General features: G+C 36.1%; 3 protein-coding genes across 11 annotated transcripts; 1 reads left to right on the forward strand and 2 right to left on the reverse strand.

The window, feature by feature from the left end:
• Positions 1-136: 136 nt before the first annotated feature.
• Sobp (Sine oculis-binding protein) lies at positions 137-5997 on the reverse strand. Of its 6 annotated transcripts, none has more exons than XM_076806739.1 (5): positions 5609-5997; positions 3902-4103; positions 1974-2334; positions 1696-1904; positions 137-1637 (listed from the first exon to the last, which is right to left on the reverse strand). In XM_076806739.1, the coding sequence occupies exons 2-5, from the start codon at positions 4055-4057 to the stop codon at positions 342-344; spliced, it is 2022 nt and encodes a 673-aa protein (XP_076662854.1). In that variant the 5' UTR covers positions 4058-4103; positions 5609-5997; the 3' UTR covers positions 137-341. The 6 variants fall into 6 exon arrangements, with proteins under 6 accessions (XP_076662854.1, XP_076662853.1, XP_076662852.1 ...); XM_076806738.1 differs by having other exon boundaries at positions 5346-5997; XM_076806737.1 differs by having other exon boundaries at positions 5263-5997.
• A 662-nt stretch (positions 5998-6659) lies between these two features.
• LOC143378727 (golgin-45) lies at positions 6660-9092 on the reverse strand. 2 transcript variants are annotated; one of them, XM_076830654.1, is made up of 7 exons: positions 8870-9091; positions 8556-8657; positions 7924-8474; positions 7600-7799; positions 7353-7481; positions 7047-7272; positions 6660-6977 (listed from the first exon to the last, which is right to left on the reverse strand). In XM_076830654.1, the coding sequence occupies exons 2-7, from the start codon at positions 8557-8559 to the stop codon at positions 6816-6818; spliced, it is 1272 nt and encodes a 423-aa protein (XP_076686769.1). In that variant the 5' UTR covers positions 8560-8657; positions 8870-9091; the 3' UTR covers positions 6660-6815. The 2 variants fall into 2 exon arrangements, with proteins under 2 accessions (XP_076686769.1, XP_076686768.1); XM_076830653.1 differs by lacking the exon at positions 8556-8657 and having other exon boundaries at positions 8870-9092.
• An 888-nt stretch (positions 9093-9980) lies between these two features.
• Positions 9981-12461, forward strand: LOC143366376 (uncharacterized). Of its 3 annotated transcripts, none has more exons than XM_076807438.1 (4): positions 9981-10521; positions 10593-10767; positions 10843-10936; positions 11789-12461. In XM_076807438.1, the coding sequence occupies exons 1-4, from the start codon at positions 10427-10429 to the stop codon at positions 12391-12393; spliced, it is 969 nt and encodes a 322-aa protein (XP_076663553.1). In that variant the 5' UTR covers positions 9981-10426; the 3' UTR covers positions 12394-12461. The 3 variants fall into 3 exon arrangements, with proteins under 3 accessions (XP_076663553.1, XP_076663554.1, XP_076663555.1); XM_076807439.1 differs by having other exon boundaries at positions 9982-10521; positions 10593-10761; XM_076807440.1 differs by having other exon boundaries at positions 9982-10521; positions 10593-10755.
• Positions 12462-13204: the final 743 nt, after the last annotated feature.

Raw genomic sequence — 13204 nt, forward strand, 5'->3', positions numbered from 1 at the left:
CAGATTTATCAGAATTCAGAACTAATAGAAGTCGTCAGAAGTTATGCAAAGTTCTGCATAGTTATGCATCAGATTCACTGGTTTCGAGTTTCAAGCGACATGGCAATCATCAAGCAAGGGTTAAAAAGAAATATAATTAATGAAAGTATTAATTTTATTGTGCTATGAAATTGCTGTATTTACTGAAAAGCTCATTTGCATTAAGCATAAAAAAGTAATCATTCCTATAATAGTAATTATCGCGTAACTCATATTCCCAAATTATCATTTGAAAACGGAGAGAATATTACTGACACAATGCACGTTTTATAAAAACAATATTTGTTTAAAACTTGTCCTTTTCAAGCAGCTATAAATTTATTTCCTTTCTTCAATTGAAACTCTTCGTGCTCGTAATCGATAATTTCAGTTAAACGTTTCCTTTTCCGCGGATGCTTAGCAGCATGTTTTGCTAAATTTACATTACTGGGGTTCTCAGTTTTAATGGTAGTAGACGACGTAGGACAAGACTTTCTTGAAGTTTCATATTGCGAGCTCTCTTTCGTTGGTTCGTTAGTATTTGTATACAATCGTGATTCATTGGGGATAGAGCCCTTGTTTTCTGTTGGATCTTTGTGCATTACACTTTCGTATTTCAAATCGTTAGTACACGTAGAAATTTCCTTTCTGCTGGTCAGTAATTTGCTGGGAATTGGAGTTGGTATGGGGATTGGAATAGGAATAGGTATAGGCAGTGGTATAGGGTAAGGTACTAGGACCGTAACAGGCGGTAAAAGAGTCGTAGGTAACGCTCGAACAGAAACTTTAGCTTGATTGGATTGTACAGGTGACGATGCTCTCGAAGACACATTAGGTTGTTTTTCACAGTTTGCCGCATTAGATCCATCCGTGAATGACTTAGATATAAGCGGAGCTTTGTGTTGTACCGCAGATGCAGTTAAATTTGCAAACCAGGACGACGATCTTAATACACTCTCCGACAAATTGTGGTCTCTTTCTTCCTGCAAATTCCTTACGTCTTTTACATGAATATTCTTCTCTAAAAATATACCGCTCTTTCGTTTCTGGTTATATGAACTTTGATTTATAACGTCCATCAAGCTACAATCATTCTTGAAATCCTTAAAGTTCAAGGGCTTTCTTTCTGAACAATTCCCTCTACAATAATTCTGATTACTCATGAAATGGCAGAAATTGTCTTCATTCGTTAGAGCCTGTTCTTCGCTATGATCATCTTCGTTAGTTTCCGAACAAAGATTCTTCTTTTCGTTACAGTTATTCGCTTTCGCACACACTCGAATGCAAAATGAATCTTTTTTTCTTGTCGCTTTTCGATTAGTTTCTACTAATTTCACGATCTCGTTCTCTTCTTTCTCCTTCGCCTCGCTATGGGAGGACGATGAATTTGATGTCGCATGTTCGTCCGTCGTGCATGTATCTTCCGAAGGATTCAGCGGTGACTGGCAACTTCTAAACCAAAGCTCTGGCGTTATTAAATTACCCTTTTCTGAGTCATGGCATGAAACGTTGTTTAAACCGTGAAGCATTAAATGAGTTTGCGTCTCGTGGCAGAATATGTCCATCTTGTATTGGTTCAAACACTTATCGCTACAAAATTGTAGTTGCCTCTCGCCGTCCTAAAAAAAGTTTCGTATTTATTCGTAACTCAGTTATTTAGCAGTTGAAATTACATACCTGAAAATCAACGTAGCTAATTGGATTTCTCATGTGTCTACACCAGTCACACGTTTTCGCTCGTTTAAAAACAGCTCTTCTACCAGCTGCGAAGCAGGCTTCGCTACAGAAATGCCCCAAAGTATTTAACATGTTATGAGAAAGAGAGTTTGCCCTTCCTGGCTCGCATGTTTGAGTAACTCGACCGCACCAAGAGCAAGCTGTATTGTCTGAAATGAAAAAAAAAGGGATAAAGTGGAATCGTTAACACGCATTACGATAATTTCTGTTCCTCTCACCTGAACAAGCGGGGCTTGTGTAATGCTTGTAAGGAAACTTAGGTGCAGAATCGAGCGACGTTCTTTTTAGCAACAATGGAGGTGAAGTCGATTGTTTGTTCATAGCTGTTAAAGTCTTTGCGGAATACAACAGTGGTAGACTCGTAACTTCGCAAGGCGAATTAGGTGTATTTGCTGATATCGGAGATCTTTGTATCCGCTTGCTCGAAATGAGATTACGAGCCACTGGGAGTGTTTGGCTGGTTCTTCTGCTAGGTGTGGACGTGAAATGATCCAAATTCAGACTCTTCGTGCAACCACTATCGACCTTATCATAGCCATACCACCCCAATAATTCGCTCATCGTAGTAGCTGCATATTCCTGCGATCACATATAAAACAATAACTTATTATGTGAACAGAGTTTATAAACATTCAACGCAAAGAACAGATGGTTTGAAAAGCACATTACTTTACAAAATCTAGATTTAAACTTGGAAAGAATAGGGTAGCACATCTAAACTTTCATTATTTCAAAATGTATTAAAAATATACTTCTAATAAACAAATGTCTTTCACGATTATACCTATATATTGCTGTAACAAAGAATTAATGTAAAGCAGAAAGTAAAATAATGAAGGAATTAATGCATCTAAGAGAATTAATTAAATACGTAACAAAAATAAAAGGAAAAAGATTTTATTATATAAATTTCGAAATATATTTTTTAAAAACATTTTTTAAAATTTTATTTATAATATTTTATTATACTAAATTTCGAAATATAATTATATTAATTTTTTTTTTTTAATAAAATATTATAAATAATATTTTTTTTATAAAATCAGAATCTAAATTTTGGGCGAATTTTATTATATAAATTTCGAAATATTTATATATTTTTATACTTTTATACTTTTACACTCTTACACTCTTACACTTTTACACTTTTACACTTTTACACTTTTACACTTTTACACTTTTACACTTTTACACTTTTACACTTTTACACTCTTACACTTTTATATATTTATATATTTATATTTTTATATTTTTATATTTTTATATTTTTATATTTTTATATTTTTATATTTTTATATTTTTATATTTTTATATTTTTATATTTTTATATTTTTATATTTTTATATTTTTATATTTTTATATTTTTATATTTTTATATTTTTATATTTTTATATTTTTATATTTTTATATTTTTATATTTTTATATTTTTATATTTTTATATTTTTATATTTTTATATTTTTATATTTTTATATTTTTATATTTTTATATTTTTATATTTTTATATTTTTATATTTATATTTCGAAATTTATATAATAAAATTATCCCGAAATTTAGATTCTGATTTTATTAAAAAACAATTATTTATTTTTTATGAAAATAGTCACATTCATCTGGATTAATTAGGCATAATGAGCTGGAACACATTTCGTGACCCCAGAGTTTACCGTTCGAAAGTTTTTGGGCGACAGACAAACATACAAACACTTTCTGCTTTATACATATTAAGATTCCGAAATATTCACGAATTGAGGCACTGTTTTAAGATAATACCAAGCGTATAATGATTAAATTTAATAATACCTGTTGCGAGGAAGGGATACATTATTAAAATTGACGGGGGAAAATATAGCACCGTACATTTTGGGTAAATTTTAATTACCGGTAAATAAAGAAGAAAACATCATGATTTTTCGGCAAAAAATTATAATGAACGAAACGGGATATTCGCGTTAATTATAACGTGATCGTGGATCAGTGGATTGTGTTACACGTTAATAGTGTATGGATTACGCTGATCTCAGATTACTCATACTTGCGCGGAATCTTTTACATTCAATAAACCTACGAACTTTCAATTTGATTGTAATTATTGTAACGATCAGAATAAGTGTACAGAACGTAATAGAAAAAGGATTTATCGTACCTGGATTTCCTCTGTAGTTTCCTTCTCCTCCTTAATTTTAACAGACGTATTTCGCGAAGAACAATTGCCTCCATTATCTTTTAACGAAGACGAAAATACTTTTCTTGCGTTTCTTCCCACCTTTTTCACGAACGACTTAGCCGAGTTACTGTCCATCACGAAACATCACACGAAGTCCGAGCTAACAGTCTTCCTTTACGCCCTTAATGAAGATTCAATGGAATTAATAATACCCAGCGAGAATTTAATATTAATTTTACTTTCTGTTACAGAGCTCCGAGAAATTTAATTCCGTTAATGATATTTCCCTAACTATTTCACGAAACTGAAATCAGCATTAATCAAATTACACTGTTTACGTTTCGCGATTTTATACGTGCTCACATATTTCGTTGCAAAATTATTCATACATCGCTCCAAATAATTAGCGAATCTCGCGTATGAATTACTAATAATACGAGAACGTAAAATTCCAGAAAATTAATTAAATATCGGGAATAAAAAGATTTTAAGATTGTAGACTTTTACCAAAAGTTCTATTTTTATAGAACGAGTAACGTTTCGAAGTATTGGTTACCCTATTAGAATACATGATCATTGAATTATTTTGGGCAGCGCGCGTAATTACGTACACGATGCTTTATGAGCCTCTATAAGTTCCACGAGCATATCAGCGAGTAATTAAAAAGAGAAATGCTTTCTACTAGTCATGTACGATGTAGGAGATGTTACCAAAATTCTTTTAAAACCATGTTTCGTACTTAGTTCTCAGGGTCGAAATAATGGGAAGGTTCACGTGCAAGAACTTTCTGTTGTTTAGTTGTAAACAATTTGCGAAATACACGCGGAGGATCCTACAGATATGCAACCAGATTCACATCACCCGGCTTGCCGTATACTCGAAGCTTTTATTAATTTCGATGTAGGCCAACTGATACACAATGCACTGTAGCGCGGTTGCACCATTACAGGTGTTTTTATTGAGTGCTTTAAGTAATAAAAAACAGTGCATCAAAAAATGAAATGTTATTGGATTTACGTCCATTAAGCGTAAATGAACCTTTGTCCTTATTTTGACGCGTGGAATCGACTTTGAAAAATGCCCTACATGTTTTTAACGTGCTATATGTATTAATTCATCGCTAATGAATTGACATGGATGCATATATATTTACAGAAGACCTATAATTTGTATAGAGATCGTAAAAACTCATTCATCGATCGCTTGCAATTATTTTCACAATGCAGCGTTGTTGCAACGTTACCGTGATAAATGCAATTAAGTAAGGAGAAGCTGGTAGTTAAGAATTTTAGACGAGCTGTCTCGTTGAAACAGGAATAAATATTCGTATAGGTAATACCGAAGCATCGAGCTGTGCCTAATCAAATTTCACTGATATTTTTAGGCCACTAAGGTAACACAACTTGCGTGAAAATAGATCACATAAATAACTCGTCCAGTATCTTCTTCTTCTCAGTGTCTTAACGCAGAATTCTTCTTCTCGGGAATTTAATTCCGCACGGCCTGCACCAATCGCTCGGCTGTCGATCGCGGTGCATTAATATCAGTATCGTTATCGATCCACGGGAGCAGCGTATTTCATAAAGGTTCCGCGTACAAACGGGCGATTTTTTATAATACAACTCGCGTCACTGTGACGAACGGAAATCACAGTAGAAATCGAGAATAGTCCGTTAGAAACGCACATTTCGTTGTCTAGATCACGTGGCGCGACTTCCCTCGCACATTTCGAAGTATATTTACTGATTTTTTTCCTTTCTTTCTATCGGTACGCACGACGTCGAGCGATCCCGATCGAGCATCGACGCTCGATCGCGGTATATGGGCGAAAAGAAGCGAAGAGTGGGGAGAGGAGAGCGAAAAAGTCTTTTGCGCGCACGCTTCTTTCGTGTGTCCACCGCGACGCGGATTGTTCGCAGGGAGGGTTCACAGACAAAATCCCGAGAATGACTGCGAAGCACGCGCACGTAAAAATACTCGCGGGATCGCTTCGTTTCGAACCGTTCGCGTTCGTCTAAAATCGGCGGCGATAAAAACCGACATATTACACCTACGGGCGCTCGGCGTCGACTAAACGCGAGTTCCCGCGGCCCATTAAATAACGCTCAATCTCTCACCACAGATTCGATTTTATTCAATAGCTATGTTAAATATGCTGCTTACACATTTAAGTAAATGTCAACGATGTTGTAAACGAGTCGTAAAATAAAAAATTTGTTGGAAAGAAAAATATATTAAAATAGTTGCATGGTAATCTTGTAATTACAAAACAAATAAACTTTAATAAACAAATTAACTTTCTTTTTTAGAAAAGTTATATGTACAATTTGTACTCGAAAATAATATTCACATTTAGTATTTTCACACTTAGCGCATAATTTGGTGTTCATTTCACACCAAATCACATTTGTTCTCTTTCAAATTCTTTATAAAGAAAGAAATTATTAATATAAAAATTCTGTTCAGCAAATATATATCGTCAATAATAACATTGCTAAATGCAATTTTGATTTTAATAAGATGCGCACTGCAGACGCGAGTGCGCAGAGATTGCGCAGACCAATGCGCGCGTGTTTACAAAATATTAACGCGCGATCATAGAATTAGAAAAGTTGGGCATGTTCTCTATTTTTCTGACTAATATCGCACAACTAATTTCTGGAAAGTATCGTTCAAGCGTCGTCACGATTTTATTCTACTTTTCGAGGGCAATGAATAATTTTTTCAAGCACTGCGTAGTATTAGGCATTTATTTTTATTGTCAATCAATATTGTTAACACCAGTAAATCAATAATTCTGAATACAAAAATAATATGGTATACGTTAAAAAAGAGTATGGAAATATACAATTAATCCAATAAATTAAGGAAGTATATGGGATTAAAAGAATCTTAAATCTGTTTAATTTCACCACTACAGTGGGGACAGCAAGTTATGTTTGACTGACATCGCGGAAGAAATATTCCGCCACCAATCGCAACGGCTGCTCCCATCACTGCGCTACACGCTATGTCTTGCCTTCCTGACATGAGCAACTTTGGGCTCATTAATACCTGCGAACCACGAAATATAATGTACAGGGCAAAGAAGTCGATATAAAACTACAGTAAGCGGGCACGTACTTGCTCAGCAGTTTTTTCCGCAAGTGTTTTCATATCTAGACCGGTGATATTGATCTCTCTTTGCAAACTAATATTCTCTACGCCACTTAATAATTGAACCTTCAAAATCTCTGCTACTTGGCAGCAGCCTTGCGTCAGGTCTAGAATATTTGTAGTCGGCAATTCGTGCCTTTTGCAAGAGACTTTTCCTACAGAGTCGAAATTTTCGCGGAGAATGCTAAGTGTCCTAAAATGAGAGAACTTTCTTTATGAATCCCTTCTTCGCTCAGAACATTATTATTAGTACATATTAATGCTTAAACATACCTATAAGTTTTCAGAGACGTGTCTCGAATCACATTGCGATCTTCTAGCAGCCTTTTTATCGCTTCTTGAAGATCCGTTGTCCTTTGACAGAGAGCTGCCTTCCATTTCGCAAGTTCCTCGACCATTAAGCTGTCGCGAAAAGTATTTTATCAACTGAACTGTCTAAATGTGAACTTCAAAAGTGTACGATACACACGTTTAATCAGAAAAAAATTATAAATACTTTGACCGAATGATTTTCATTTACCTACTGGCTAAAAATTTACTTCTCCAAACTTCGCACTGACCGGCCAGCCACTCGGTTTGCTCCTGATGAGTCGAAAGGTGTTGAGCTGAATTTAAAAGAGCCCGAGCGAGCTGCAATTTATCCTCGGTCAACAAATGAACTTTCGTTTCGAGGTCTTCTCCCACAGCGGCTACTAATAAATTCTTTAATTCCCCGTTGACCTGTTTAAAAAGAGCGTAACATGTGTATCGCGTTTTCAATGATTTATCTCTCGAAAATATATTTTCGGTCACTCCTTTCTTCCATAGAATAAAATCATAATATCTATGTGCAATGTTTTAATACCTGCGCCTGAAATTTCAATTGATTTTCAAGCTGACTATTTTCCTCTTTAAGCTTCTGTATTTCCGCTTCGTAAGCTTTCTTCTCTTTCAACCATTCCCTCTCCCCGAGCTTATCCTCGCCAGCTTTTGGAGCATCGTTCGACGGCGGGTCTGCTTCATGAATCTTCATCGCAGCAACTTGAGAGACTGTCACGCTCATATTCAAGTTGCTTCTCTGCGATCTTTTATTTTTCTTGTCGTATGGAATGATTGGATTAACCGCAGCTTTATATGGTTCGTAAGGAACGAACTTTGGCTCCTTCGACTTCAACGAATTCAAAATATGCTTTTCATCTTTCACGTTAATAATATGTTTCGGTACTAGGTTTATTATTGGACCCATTGGAGTAACCGGGGGTATCGAGCTCGATTGCTTTAAATTCGTTGGGTGGTAAATAAGCGCATCCCCGAGGCGGTACTTGGTTTGCTTGATTTCAGTTTTCCCAGTGGTCACATTTTCCATTCCATCGCCTTGGGTGCGCCCAATGCAACCCATCGCTTGTACATCTTTAGCTTAACAGAAGTATTCGACATACGTTATAACCAAAAGTAACGGTGTTAATCAATAAAATACTATTACACATTTTTACTAACACATTGCATTATATTCATATTACAATATGCCATAAGACACTGGCCGCAGTACATTAAAACACACTATGACGTCATCTTCGCGACGAAAACACCACGAAGAAACTATAAAAATATTGTTTTATGTTTATCGGAACGCTAAAAGTCCGCCTTGTACGCTCAATTTTACGTGTAAGAATAAAATTAATGTAACACGGCAAAGAAACTATAACAGCTGTGAAATTAAGCGGAAATAATTTCAAATAGAACTGTGCAACATTTTCACAGTGCAGTGAGCAGAATGTTTTATGCAAATAATCATGAGAAAGTAGTCTAACCTTGTGACTTAGTTTTTGCCTCGTCTTTCGTAGAATTTGAAGCAGTGGCCATTCTCAGATCGGTGTTATTATATTTAAAATAATTTTAGTTATACTTCGCCTAGAAGCGAACTATTTCCTATCGGCCATTATTAACCTGTCACTTGATGGACAATTAGACCAGCTCTATGACATAAGTTAAATAGCTATAGTATGAGTTGGTAGAGTATTCACATTGGTGGTGGGAGGGAAACATCAAACTTCACTTCCTTATCGCGTAAAGTTTATATTTCATTTCTATTTTAAGATACTTACTTTAAACCTATGGGACTATAGTTCGTTGGACAATATAAGCAAAAATAAGCTTGAAACGCCATCCTGTTTAAAACACAGGAAAACGATAAAACATAACATACTTTAAACCAACCAGCGGCCGTAGCCGTGATGGAAAACACCGGTTCTCGTTAGACCGCCGAAGTTAAGTATCACGGGACGGTGTACTGGGGAAAGATGGGAGAACACAACAACACCACCTTTCTCCCGGTGCGCTGCCGCTGCTGGGACCCGTAGGAGAGAGAGGAGGGGAAAAAAAGAATTGGACTATAACAAATAAGGTCATCCGTTAAAACCATGAAGTATAAGAGTACTTTTACTTCATGGTTAAACCTGCAACAACCTACGCGCGCGCGAACAGGTAAAATTAAAAATGATCCTCTATAGGGTCCGGTGTCCCTGGAACCCAAAAGGGTTCTGCTCTCGCGAATCGTGCGAAGTTGATTGAACAAGACAATTTGTAACGAATAACTTTGAACGAAATAAAGATTATTGAAATGAACTAAATTTAATTATTGAATATTAACTAGAACTATCAAGAAACGAACAAAGTTGGGCTTTATTATAACACGGTCCGTCAAAACAAATTTCAAATGTAACAAACTTCATTCTTAACTCTTTAAAGTTCGAACTTTGCGCTCCAAGAGCTTGCGCTAAACGCCGCTAGAGCGAGAATCGCAACTCGCAACAATACCGATCACTCCCTAGAGGATCACTAGCAAAAATAAGCTTGAAACGGCCATCCTAGTTAAAACACAGGAGAACAATAAAACAAAACATACTTTAAACCACTTTAAGCTCCTAAAATTTCATATCATACTGTTATGCAAAGGATGTGATGCGTGATTTACATAAATAGCTCCTTACATTTTCATTAATCCTCTATAATCCAGGGTCAGCAATATGTAAACAAAACTGAAGGGATTTAAGAATTCTTTATTGTTAGCAGTGGTTCCCCTAAACGTAATGTCTACATTCAAATTCAGATCGAGGCTACTTCACGTATTTTTCCTTTTATTATTTACGATAGTAAAACGGTACATATTTTTATTGCAGTTTGTGGATAGTAGAATATCTCTGCAATCTTGTCAGATTTCCGCTATCGCAAATTCAATTTTTCTATGTCAAACATCGCAAGCGTTAAATGAACTATAAATTGGTCTGTTGGTTCGTTCTCCTCACAATCAATACTCCGCAGCGTCCACAGCGTTATTAAGCGTTGATAGTTAAATTTAATAACTATCAATGAAGTGCCTTGTGCCCTCGTGCACCAACAGGTCGGACTGCCAAAACTGGAAGAAAAGTACTTATCGGACTGATGTGAAACACACATTTCACAGGTATTGAGGTTATTTTATTATATTTAAAACATCTGTACAATACATTTTATTGTGAACTTTGTTTTTTGTAGACTCCCACGGAATTCTGACACTTGCAGCGTATGGTTAGATCTTTTGGGTATCAAATCGGCATCGGTCTCAAAAAGTTCTCGCATTTGCTCGGCACACTTTGAGGAGAAATGTTTCGACAGAAGCGGTTTGAACGTTCAATTGAGGCCCAATGCATTACCACGTGCATGTGTAATAGTGAATAGTTTTAATTGCTACCGAGTATATACAGACATATTGAACAGTAATGTTTTGTTTGCGCTTTCATTTCAGCAAACCGTTATAACAGAAAAGTCATTGTGCACTGATGTAAAACCTTTAAACTTGCCAGAGGATGATACGAACACAAATTTATCACCTAATAGAAGTATGTTCCTACAGAAAAGTTATTTTTAATTGATATACACTTTGCGTGATAGAAAAATAAACTGATAATGTCAATATTGGGGAAAATGGCGAATATGGGGAATAGGGAAAGGAAAGTTAAAGATGATTTTAAAAGAAGAGTTGGTAATTATTTAGAAGTTTTCCGTCCTCACCGATTTCAATGATTTTTGGATATGTTATCAAGATCAACATTCTGAAGAACTTTTTCCTATACATGTTACCGCCGCACGATCTTCGTTTCCGAGATATTTGCGAAAAACTTTTGTTGATTTATTCCGACGCAACGCATTCCACTTTTCAACTTGCCCTGGGTATTAGTATTGGTTGGGGCTAGAGTAGTGCGAGGGGCGCGTAAAGCATGATCGCGAACTGATGTGAGTTTAGAAATTTGAACCAGAAACTTGCGGATGCCCGTCAACACCCCGACTCATATCGGTTCGCTATCAGGCTTTATGCGCCCGCGGGCGGGCGCGCGCCCCCCCCCCTCCCCCTCCCCCCGCGCTGATCTAGCCCCAACCAGTACTAATTCCCGGACAAGTTGGAAAGTGAAATGCGTTGCGTCGGAATAAGTCAAAAGAAGTTTTTCGCAAATATCTCGGAAACGAAGGTAAGCTTCGTCATTTGTTTTGTCCCATGCGGCAGAATACATTGTGTAGTAGCAGCAGTTTTTCGCGAATATCTCGGAAACGAAGTCGGAGCGGCGGTAACATGTATAGAAAAAAGTTGTTATAATTGTAAACCAAGTCCATTTCAAGGCTGTGAAGCCGAAATAAAATACATACATACAGATGTAAATATTTCTAAACTAACATAATATTTGTTATTATTCCAGTGCAATCTTTGATACCTGAAAAAAAAGAAGAAGCAACGACTTCTTTAGATGGTATTTCCAAACTTGACGAGTGTCCATTAACATCACAACCTGCAGCATCTAAACAGGACAAAGAAACAATGACGGTGCCTTTCTCTGAGACTAGTCATTTTCTAGAGAAAACCTGGTTAAGGCAAAGAATCAAATTTTTGGAAACAGACTCAAAGAAGAAAGTGCGACTTATGCAGCAACAGATACGTCGAAAGAACGATCAACTTATTACGCTAAAGAGCATGTTGGAGGATTTGAAAAATAAACAAGCCATAAAAACGAATCAGGCCAAGCCGATGAATACGCTGGGTGGGTTAACTGGTGAACTTTATGAGCGTTTGATACAGCAGAAAAGTAATGTCGTGTCTAAGTGTTACAGTCCTAATTTGCGTTGCTTCGCGTTAACACTTCAGTATTATTCCCCGCGCGCGTACGAGTATGTTCGCGAAGAATTTGGTAACTGCTTGCCGCATCCAAAAACGTTATCTTCATGGTACAGAACTGTAGATGGAGAACCGGATACCAGCTTGGAAGGGTTAGAATCTGCTACGGAACGTATACAAAATGGAGATTAAAAATGGATATTCATAAATATGTTATTAGATATATAAATATGACGGTACAAATAAATTATTTTCAATCACTGTCTCTGTTTTAATTCATCTTTTGTATTTTAATAATCGAAGATGCATATTTCTCTTCAATTTTCGTTATATTCCTTTAAACTCATAAATAATAATTTTTTAGTATTAACTTACAATTAGACATTTGTATTAAACTATGGTCAATTGTTTTTCATAATTAGCGGTACAGAGAATGCGCAGAAATCCAACCAATCAAATGCAGGCACCATTTGGGTGGGGGTCCGCCTCTTAATTATAGCGAATTCTGTACCTCGCACTGACTCTGCACTACTGACAGAAAATGACGGGTTGTTTCTGATAGAAACGAAGATATATATCTTTGTAAGAATCAACCAATCCAAGTCATTTTTTGGCACCAGGGCTGAGTCAGCGCGAGTTACTGAATTCGCTATTAGCCTTTAGAGGGCCGGGATTTTTTTATTGAAACTGTAAATTGTATTTACATAAATTTATGCATATATACCAACAAAATGGCCGGCAAAGTATCTAAATTCTTAGGTGGCCAGCCCGGCCTTCTAAAGGTTAGCCTCACGTCACTTCACGTCCCTCGTCGAGAAACTAAAGCAGTGTTTCCCCACCTTCTTTGAGTCGCGATCTCCTTTTATAATATTCAAATAAGGTAACATATAAAGTAAGATAAATTTAGTAAAGGAAATCCATTAAAAATAGGTATTTCAGAATATAATCTTAGCTTAATAATGTTTTAAAAAAAGTGACCCCTAGAAAACACTTCGCGACTCAC

Source organism: Andrena cerasifolii, chromosome 2 (assembly GCF_050908995.1).
Source record: "Andrena cerasifolii isolate SP2316 chromosome 2, iyAndCera1_principal, whole genome shotgun sequence".
Classification (NCBI taxonomy): Eukaryota; Metazoa; Arthropoda; class Insecta; order Hymenoptera; family Andrenidae; genus Andrena; species Andrena cerasifolii.

Bases quoted from the DNA above. Each gene is read 5' to 3' on its own strand.
- LOC143366376 (XM_076807438.1), top strand. From the start codon at position 10,427: ATGAAGTGCCTTGTGCCCTCGTGCACCAACAGGTCGGACTGCCAAAAC. The intron at 10,522-10,592 runs GTATTGAGGTTA...TGTTTTTTGTAG, and splicing joins GTGAAACACACATTTCACAG to ACTCCCACGGAATTCTGACA. The intron at 10,937-11,788 runs GTATGTTCCTAC...TTATTATTCCAG, and splicing joins AAATTTATCACCTAATAGAA to TGCAATCTTTGATACCTGAA.
- LOC143378727 (XM_076830653.1), bottom strand. From the start codon at position 8,921: ATGGCCACTGCTTCAAATTCTACGAAAGACGAGGCAAAAACTAAGTCA. The intron at 7,273-7,352 runs GTATGTTTAAGC...CTCTCATTTTAG, and splicing joins ACGTCTCTGAAAACTTATAG to GACACTTAGCATTCTCCGCG. The intron at 6,978-7,046 runs GTACGTGCCCGC...CGTGGTTCGCAG, and splicing joins CGGAAAAAACTGCTGAGCAA to GTATTAATGAGCCCAAAGTT.
- Sobp (XM_076806739.1), bottom strand. From the start codon at position 4,057: ATGGACAGTAACTCGGCTAAGTCGTTCGTGAAAAAGGTGGGAAGAAAC. The intron at 1,905-1,973 runs GTGAGAGGAACA...TTTTCATTTCAG, and splicing joins CACAAGCCCCGCTTGTTCAG to ACAATACAGCTTGCTCTTGG. The intron at 1,638-1,695 runs GTATGTAATTTC...AACTTTTTTTAG, and splicing joins TTAGCTACGTTGATTTTCAG to GACGGCGAGAGGCAACTACA.